This window comes from Xiphophorus hellerii, chromosome 16 (genome assembly GCF_003331165.1).
Source record: "Xiphophorus hellerii strain 12219 chromosome 16, Xiphophorus_hellerii-4.1, whole genome shotgun sequence".
Lineage (NCBI taxonomy): Eukaryota > Metazoa > Chordata > Actinopteri > Cyprinodontiformes > Poeciliidae > Xiphophorus > Xiphophorus hellerii.
Window position 1 is genome coordinate 15,987,724 of NC_045687.1, and position 10,622 is coordinate 15,998,345.

The 10,622-nt window shown below is 37.0% G+C and overlaps 1 gene segment (V, D, J or C); it reads right to left on the bottom strand.

The window, feature by feature from the left end:
• Positions 1–2,673: 2,673 nt before the first annotated feature.
• Positions 2,674–4,019, bottom strand: LOC116735461 (immunoglobulin heavy variable 3-23-like). The segment is given in 3 exon segments: positions 2,674–2,765; positions 3,446–3,802; positions 3,951–4,019. Coding segments are annotated over 3 exon segments (492 nt in total).
• Positions 4,020–10,622: the final 6,603 nt, after the last annotated feature.

Here is a 10,622-nt window from a genome sequence, read left to right on the forward strand (position 1 = left end):
GTCATTTTCTAATGTAATTGTTAGAGAAAGTGTTAAAGACACCGGGCTTGACAGTCTACTGTGCTGTTAGGTATAACTGGAGTTACAAATTAGGCAGAAATAATCCTTAAAGATGTACTTCTTCTATATGCTACTGTGTAATTTGCAGTCTTTTTAAAATCATTTATTAGTCCTGTCAAACAGTTTGAATAAGTTTGTATAACCTAAAACGTAGATTAACTAGAATCAAACTGACTTTTCGAACTTGAAAACAGTTTTTATTTTCTTTGAGTATCATAATTTGGCACGATGCTTCCAAATTTAGGAAAACAAGAATCCATATTTGGCAGTAAAATGTCTAATGTTGATGTTATCTGTATAAAACTGAAGACTGAAAATGGCAAGCTGTTCCTTTATGAAGTGGTTGGAATTCAGTTGTGGTCTCTAGACGCCTCCTACAATGGTTTATTAATAATGCATGTAATGCACATGTTGTGGTTCTGAAGGGGTTTTGTACAGCACTGCTGTGTGTCTGTGACATTGTGCCTCTTTGCCTGGCGCAGTAATACAGAGCAGAGTCTTCACGCTGCAGATTCTGTCCATTTAGAAGCACTGTGTTACTGGACGTCTCTAAGTTAATAAAAAAAACTTTTGTTTTGAATCTTTGACGTCTGGACTTCCATAACTGTCTCGTCTCCCAATCCACTCCAGTCCTTTCCCAGCAGGCCGTCTGATCCAGGTTGTGTAGTAGATTAGATCATAAGAGACCTGACAGCTGATGGTCAGTCTGACCTGCTGCACAGTCACAGAGGCTGGCTGTATCAGCTGTTCACACTTTATTCCTGTGGAGGAAAAAAATCACTTTGAGTAGGCAATGTATTAACAATAATTTAACAGTTTAGTGTGAGGTTTAGTCTGAGAAGCTGCTGTTGGGCAGAATATACGTGTGTGTTTTTTTTTAGCCCAATAAAGAAAACTTATCAGTGCTGCCACAATTAGGACAATACTTTCACAGATATTTTAGAGAAACTTTTCAAAATTTTCTCTACATTGAAATTGCTTGAACATTTCCTTATGACAAAACAGTTACATCATCCTGGGATGATTTTATGTCAAAAATGTCCATGGATTAAGGAGTCTCTGAATCTTTCGTTTATTTTGATACACATCTTTGAGCTGTTTGTTGAAGGGAGGAAATGGACAATTAATCTGTTGAACCACATGTTGAGGGATTCCTAAAAAACAGGAAATCTCAAACCACAAGAACCGTTGAGTCTTTTTTTACATCTATACCTGTGTCACACAGTCAGAGAAGGAAAGCCAAATAATTTCTTTGCTCAGTAAGAATGAAAATGATCAATTCTATTTTTACTCTTATACACACTTTTTTGCAAGTTGTTTTTGTCAACTTATGTGATATAGAACATTTGATATAGAACATAAGGAAGCATAAAAAAAATACAGAGCACAGAGAGAACAGAAAAAGAAGACTGTACTGTGGTCATCGTTTTAATGCTGGAGATCAAAATTGCAAACTAGTAAGCAGGGCAAAAATACACAGCAGTTATGAAGAATTAAATATTTTATGTACTGAGAAAGTGTTCAATTTCAATATTACATTTAACTAACCTGTTTAAGACTTTAGTTTGACAGTTTATTTTCTACTTTTCATGAAATTTTGAGTTTAAGAAAAGGTGAAAGAAAGGATAGCTGATCTACTGTATATTTTTGTACAATGGCAAGAAAATCTGGCACGTATATAAGCTGTGTTCTAATGCTTGAGAATATATAAAAGATGCCTGTCTTTTGATTGTCTTTCTTTGTTTGTGCTTGTTTTGTTTACTGGACTGGTTATTGCACTGGTGTTGCATCAATTAAAACTTAGACATGAAAAAAATCCTTCAAGAAGCACAATAATAAAGGGACCTGCTAATTTGCATGACATTCTTTAGAGAAAATATGATTAGTCCTGTCTTGTTTTGGTTTGTATAACCTAAAAAATGATTTATGTAACCTATTCGACTCCAAAAACCTAAATGACTTACAAATAGTGTTTTATTATGTTAAATCATATTTAGGCAACAATATGCTTTCAGTAGTAGGTAATCAATAGCAATTTGAACAATTGGATTAATATAAATATAAAAATAAAAGCAAATTCTAACTGAATGTGGTATAGTGTTAATGTTTTCTATGTAAAACTTAGGAAATTTAGGAAATTATCCAAATTCATTAGTGGGCATAAGGCGCCCCCTCTGGTTGTTTACTAGTAAAGCATCAGTTCAGGTGTGAAGTTTTTGTTCAGCTCTGCTGCTTGTTTGTGTCACTGTTGTCTTTCTAGCACAGTAATACACAGCAGAGTCTCCAGGTTGCATATTCTGTCCATTTACAGTCACTGTGTTGCTGCTGGTGTCTACATCGATACTGAACTTGTTCTTCAGTGACTCTTTGAAGAGTAAATCTCCATTGCTATCATTCATCCCAATCCACTCCAGTCCTTTCCCAGCAGCCTGTCTGATAAAAGCTGTCCAGTAGCTCAGATGATAAGAGACCTGACATCTGATGGTCAGACGTTGACCCGACTGCACAGTCATTGCGGCTGGTTGTGTCAGCTGTTCACATTTCACATCTAAAAAGATGAAATAGATGCATCAATTTAGCATAGAGCAAATAGTCTAAATAATTTAAATTCTGTTATCCAGTGAGACTCACAGGATGCAGCAGCAGAGCTACAGAGAACATGTTGATGTTGACGGTGATCTGATTGAAGTTTCTCTTCTTCTGAGCTGAAAGCGTCATATCAAGCCTTTAAACCAGAATTGCCCTGTTTGCATAATGACAGTCATGCTTCTCAGTATTTTTGACCACATATCGCAAGAAGTTTTATCTTTTCTTGTTTGCAACCAGCATGCAGAAACAGTATTTCTGAATTTACAGAGTTCATGTTAAGTTATTATTTTACATCTGTTGAACTTGCTCTGATCACACTGCTATATTGGTTATAAGACAGATTTTATAAGACTCCACTTGATTTGTGGCTGTACAGCCACAATAAATGGAATAAATTAAGGTAAAGCAAAAAATTTAAAATATAAAATATATCCATGCATTATTCTGTTGAATAGTGTATTAGGAAACCTAATTTTCTATCATTCTCTTCTGAATACATAATCTGCTGCTAGAAATAATCATGTTTTTGAATGTGAGGGAACAAAATAATTTCACTGAAATACAAAAATTTCAGAAACATGGATATTTTACCAGATCGACAATTAGAGAAGACAGTATGAAAATATTTACTAAGTTCTGAATTCATTTATATTCCTCCAAGTTTTGCATCACTTTTTTTAATTTAATCTTTAATTGACACTTTAACACATTAACAATTTGAGATGTTTCTCTGACTCAGTTTAAAGTTGTAAGTGGTGCATGGGCACCTCCTGTGGCTTTGATTATTAGTGCATACTTATTCTCAGACTGTGATGTTTTTGTACAGCTCTGCTGCTTGCTTGTGTCACTGTGGTCTTTCTGGCACAGTAATACACAGCAGAGTCTTCAGGCTGCATATTCTCTCCATTTAATGTCACTGTTTTACTGGAGCCATCTAAGCTGATGCTGAACCTGTTATTTAGTGAATCTTTGAACACTGTGATATGTCCAATGCCAGATCCACCAATCCACTCCATGCCCTTCCCAATGGACTGTCTGACCCAAACTGTCCAGTAGGTGCTGATAGAATAAGAGACCTGACAGCTGATGGTCAGACGTTGACCTGGCTGAACAGTCACAGAGGCTGGTTGTGTCAGCTGTTCACACTCCACACCTGTGGAAAACAGACAAACATGTTAGAAATCAGAATCGAGACAGTAAACACTGTGCTGTTCTGATCACTGATCAATATGATCAGATACACTGACAATATACAGTATATCTGATTGTATTGTCAGTGGTCCTGCATCAGTGAGACTCACAGGATCCAGCCGCCAGCAGCAGTAGCAGAGCTACAGAGAACATGTTGGTGTTGAAGATGATCTGATGGGAGTTTCTCTTCTTCTACTGCTGACAGCATCAGATCGCCTCCTTAAACCAGAAAGTTCACATTTGCATAATTAACAAAGCAGCAAAATAGTTCATTATAATCTTTCAGCCAGCATTAAGAATTTATAAATTAATCAGGTTTTTACAAAAATAAGTCATACACAATATACTGAGCATCTTATGTTTCATAGTGGTGAACATTAGCTTTTGTACTTGGAATTATTTTAATCAGTTCTTCTCTGGCATATAATATACAAAAATGTCCTCTGGATTTAATTTACTGTGTCAAAAATACAGCCTCTTGTTACTGTTTTGACAGCTGTTCATTACTGCAACAGTGTCTTCACATGTCTGCTTAAACGTCAGACAGATGCAGCTGATCAAGAATGCTGCTGCTTGTGTTTCCACTAACTCTAAGAAAATATAGCTCTTTACCCCAGTTTTAAAGTCCTTACACTAGTTTCCTGTACCTCAGAGAATAAACCTTAAAATGCTTTTGTATTTTAGTTAAACTTGTATAATCTGAATCTACCAGACAACGATCTTGGAGCGCCTCCTATGATGGTATCATAATACATGAGCTCAGGCTCTAAGAGTTACAGAGAATACAGGGCCGTGCAGAGACCTTTGGAGGGGCAGGGGCTCAAATTTAAAAAAGGGGCACATTGAACAGAAACTCCGTACAACAACATTGCAACAACCCATATTAATCAAGAATCTAATTGGATCCTACTGTATCATTGCCATCATGCGGGGAAATGCAAAGCAAATATAGTCTATATTTTCCCCAACAGGTATAAAGTTTCTGTTTCTGCTGCTGACAGTCCTGGAGTGCTGAGCTGATCTGAGGCTGTAGCTGTTAAACAGACCAGAGGAGAAAAGGTCAAAGGTCATGAAGTTATGAAATAAGCTAATTTGCTGCCATTTTACTAATTAAGCCCTAGTAATATCTATCTATCTATTAACCTCTAGAACAACCTGGCTGCAGGCTGATTTATAGATCAAACAAACTCAAAGGGGTTAACTCTATATAATAGTTTGTTGTTAAACCTCTAGATCTAGAATTATAAGACTGGGATATCAAGGCAAAGAAAACTCAGTAGCTGCTGGTAGGGGCCATTCAGGGGCCTCCAGACACTCACTTTGCCCCCCCTCTGCACGTGCCTGAGAGAATATGTTGGTGCTGAAGGTGATCTAATGAGAGTTTATCTTCTGCTGACAGCATCAGATCAACTCTTTTAACCTAAAGGTTCAGATTTGCATAACCGAGAAATAAAACACATCCCTCAGCTTATCATTTATGTCTTCTTTATGCTACTTTATGGAGCATTTTAACAAGCATAGAAACATTTCAAGATTTTTGATTCAAAATGTGTTTTATTTCCACACATTACAATACCCTTTCAGGTTTCCTAAGGTGGTGTATGAATTCCTCAAGTTATTTTGACAGTCAGGTATCCACTGATGGTTTATGGCAATGATTCTGTCAGACTCTCTGTCTGACAGAATCAACTTCAGTCTGTTCAGTCAGAGTCACTTTTTTACTGGAAGGTATTGATTCAATGCTGATCTTGTTCTCTAGTGAATATTTGTGACCTAAGGTGTAAACAAATGTATGATCCTCGCACATTGGTGTTTTATGTCAAATTCTCATTTTGCATGATTGTGGTTTCTGTAAGGTTAGAACAGATTTTATCCTGTGACAAAACGCTCCATACCTTGTGGTACAAAATTTAATGATATTTGAAAGAATTAATGTTGGTGCTACATATTTTCATCTCTAATGTCTGTGTGTGTTGGTGTCACTGATCCTCTTCTGCCCCCTCCAGGCTGTCATAAAAATGCATTTTATGTAGTTTTTGTACAGCCTCTGTGCTCACTTTAACCACTGTGCTTCTGCAGCACAGTAATACACAGCAGAGTCCTCTGGCTTCAGGTTGGATAATGTCAGATGGGTCATGCTGTTACTGCTGTCCTTTCTGACTTCAATACGTCCGCTAAGACCACTGGCATATCTGTTATTGCTGGGATTGTTCGACCCAAATCCCAGCCATTCCAGTCCTTTTCCTGCAGGTTGTCTGATCCAATGCATATAATAATCGCTAAATGTGAAGCCAGAGCCTCTGCAAGACAAACTGAGAGTCTCTCCAGGCTTTTTCACTACTGAACTGGAAGGAATGGACTCCATCCTCTGACCTGTACAACCTGGTTATATGAAAATAGAGGAACCATTGATGAGAATTACAAAGGAAGTGACATTTAGTCAGTAATATGATATGAAACATATGGAAGCAGGACAACTTACAGCACAGAGAGAGAACAAGAAGGAGGACAGTGAGAGTGTTCATCATCTTGAGGCTGCAGACACAAATGACAAACCAGTCAGCAGAATTGAAATACACAGCAGAGATCAGTGATTTGCATTAGTATGAAGAAGGAGGGACAGATGGCCCTTTTCCACCTCTGCTTGATTCAGCTCTACTCAGTTATGAGGGATTTTCACCAGTAATGATTAGCATGTAGTGATATTTTTGGATCTTACTTCACAGGGTTTCCAAGTGGGCCAAATTGGGCTTAAAACAATTTCAGAATACTGTTGGTCACAGATTGGCTAGGGGGACAAGTCACTGGTTGCGTTCCACAGTTTCCTGTACTTCTCCAGTGTTTCATTTCGCTGTCCAAAGCATTTTCTACCTCTTTTCTTTTTGAGTCAGACAAAAAGCCACCACCTGACCAGAATGTTCAACATAGTTTCTATTTCCAAATTATTTGTTGCATTTTTGTCATATTACAGATCACACAGACCACTTGATTTGTTACACGGCACCTGTTTGTGAACAGCTGTTTGATTATTTAATATGTTTACTTGATTCCATGGCATAATGTCTGTGCTTTGGTGTGTTACACTAAATCATATCAAAACTCATCAAACTGTATTTTTGCTGTAAATTCTCAGACTTGAACTGCATTGGAACAGAGGAGAATATCATATTGGATCAGGTTTTTGTTCTTTCATCTGTGTATGAGTGTCTTTTTCGTGGCTCTTAATCATTAGTATTTGTGGTCAAGCTCCAAGAGGTTGTTGTACAGCTTTTTTCTGTGTCATGGAGACTTGCAGGATCCAGCAGCCCGAACCAGAGGCAGTGATACAGAAAACATGTTGGTGTAGAAAGTCATCTGGTTGGAGATTATTTTCATCTGTAGCTGCCAGCATAAGATCAGCTCCTTAAAACTGAATGACTTAATTTTCACAAATAAATCACTGCCTCAGTTTAAACTGACGGTTTGTTTTTCATCACATGCTGTCAGATCTAAGCTAACCAAGTAAGTTTTATATCAAATGCTCATTTTGAATAAATCTAATTACTGAAGAAGTGGAAGATATTTTTTCCTGCAAGAGAAAATAGCAGTTTTCAAATATTTTGTGATTTTAAATGCAATGATGTTTAAAAGCAATTATTTTAGGTAATATATAGCTTCATCTGCATTTGTCTGTGTGTGTTGGTGTCACTGATCCTCTTCTGCCCCCTCCAGGCTGTCATAAAAATGTATTTCATGTAGTTTTTGTACAGCCTCTGTGCTCACTTTAACCACTGTGTTCCTGCAGCACAGTAATACACAGCAGAGTCCTCTGGTTTCAGGTTGGATAGTCTCAGATGTGTCATGCTGTTACTGTCTTCTCTACTGATTTCAATACGTCCTCTCACACTGCTGGCATAGGTGTTTCTACTATTAGTGGAGAATCCCCTTCCTATCCATTCCAGTCCTTTTCCTGCAGGTTGTCTGATCCAGTGCATAACATAGTCAGTAAATGTGAAGCCAGATCCTCTGCAGGACAAACTGAGAGTCTCTCCAGGCTTTTTCACTACTGAACTGGAAGGAATGGACTCCATCCTCTGACCTGTACAAGCTGGTGATATGGAAATAGAGGAACCATTGATGAGAATTACAAAAGAAGTGGCATTTAGTTAGTAATATGATATAAAACATATGGAAGCAGGACAACTTACAGCACAGAGAGAGAACAAAAAGGAGGACAGTGAGAGTGTTCATCATCTTGAGGCTGCAGACACAAATGACACATGAGTCAGCAGGACTGAAATACACAGCAGAGATCAGTGATTTGCATTAGTATAAAGAAGGAGGGACTCATGGCCCTTTTCTACCACTGCTTGACTTGGCTCTACTCAGTTATAAGTGATTTTAATCATTAACAGCGATCATTTAGTAGTGATTTTTTTTAGACTCCACTTTACTGGGTTTTAAAGAGACAGTGGCCCAATTTCAAGGTGTCAAATTGCAAAGTCAAATGTCTTTTAAATCATGTTTGATATATAAATATTTTTATAACAACTGAAGGTAACATGGTTACTAATGCACTATGTGCCTACAGAATAAATAATGCTACCTCTCTAAGTATTATAAAAATGAATTTGAAACCAGTATTTGCAGCAAACTACATCATAAAATGTATAATTTCTGTACATGTTTATTTCATTTCATCATGATTATGTTTCCAAGTATGATTTTGGTCCTATTAGCTTACTTTAAATGTAAACAATCATAAAAAATGGTTTTGAGCGCTTCCTCTGGTTACTGTATGCAACAGGTGTTCAGGCGATGATTTGTTCTGATCACATTTCAAATCTTCAGTGGTCTATGAGCTCCCCGTCTTGTGTGTTTTTCAAGTTTAGGCTGTGAGAAGTTTTTGTTCAGCTCTGGTGCTTGTTTGTGTCACTGTGGCTCTCTGGCACAGTAATACACAGCAGAGTCTCCGGGCTGCATATTCTGTCCATTGAGAGTAACTGTTTTACTGGAAGTGTCTGCATCTATACTGAATTTGCTACTCAGGGAGTCTTTGTAGTATGAACCCCCACCAACATGTTTCCTCCCAATCCACTTTAGTCCTTTCCCAGCAGGCTGTCTGATCCAAGCTGTTCAGTAGCTGTACAAAGAAAAAGAGACCTGACAGCTGATGGTCAGACGTTGACCTGGCTGCAGAGGCTGGCTGGGTCAGCTGTTCACACTTCACACCTGTGGAGGAAAACATTGAATTCAAAATTACTGCAAAAATATTTCATAATTCAGTTACATAAAAACTAAACTGATTAAATTCAGTGTGATCAAGCTGCAAATGTTTCTTTATCAGATAGACTCACAGGATGCAGCAGCCATCGGCAGCAGCAGAGCTACAGAGAACATGTTGGTGTTGAAGATGATCTGATGGGAGTTTCTCTTCTTCTGCAGCTGACAGAATAAGCTAATGTATATGAAACATGACCATTTAATTTGCATAGTAATGTCCAAACCAATCAGTATGTCTGCTACATATTAAGGGGAACTTTATCCATTTTGTTCTACCAGAATACAGAGTGTGTCTGAACTAATAATGCTGATTTTCTTCTATGAGAACTCAAGTTACACATTATACCAGTTTCCTTTGGTTGTGGACCCTGATTATTGTGGTTCATTTTTTCACTCTGTGAATTACAGAGTCTGGTTTTGTCAGCTGTTCATACTTTACACCTGCAGAGGATACTATTAAATTTACGTTTACTATCCAAACAGTTATCAATATGTTTTGAATGAAGAATAAAAAGCAGTATGTTTACATTCATAAAATTCATTGATCAGATTGATGTTTATTCTGATTAAATAGTACAAATATATTATTTATGGGCAAAAAAATTAATTAATCTAATCATGACATGCATTTACATTCACCAGGTTTAACTTAGAATACAACCACTGACAAGCATTTAATTGTAAAATTTTCCACCAAACAACAGAAGAAGAAGCTACTTCCATCTGTGCTGACCATAAAAACAAATGCAGTACTGGCATGTCAGCTTGACATAGAGTTCACAGAATGACATGATCAGAACAAGTGTTTATTCACTGGTTTCCAGTATGTAGAGAAACCATCTCTATATGGTCCTGTGGATGAAACCATTAAACAAACAATTCATTTAATCCTGAATCTCTTGCCAATAATTTTCCAAGGATGTATGTTTGCTGAGGTTCGATTCTCTGAGGACTTCTACCAGGTGATGCTTTACTTCAGGCTTCTGAAAAATGCTAAGTAATATGTATCAGTCACCTTTCTCTCATTTTGTTTTCCATACTACCTGAGGAAAAGAACCAGAATCGTTAAAGTTAACAGTGAGACAAATAGATAATGCTGGAGGTAAAAATTACAAGATAGTAAGCAGTAAAAATTGACCAGTTCTGAGCAAGTATATAAGCAGTTTTCTAATGCAAATATTTGAGAAAATGTATTTGTTTTGTTTAGTGAACTGACTCCTGTGCTGGTAAGTGTTGCTGAAATTAAAAATTACACATGGGAAAAAAATCCTTAAAGCTGCACTTCTTGAAGTATCATAAGTAGGTACCTGCTATTTTACATTACATTCTTTATAAGAACTTGATCAGTCCTATCTAACAGTTGTTGTTTAAATTTAGATTTATTTAACTTAGCTGATTTCAAAAAGTTCTAAATTAGTGTTTTATCATTTTAGACAATCTTTGGCAAAATGCTTTCAGTGTTGGGTAAATGAAAGCCTATTTGAAAAATTATCATTGGATATACAATATAAAAGCAAAAC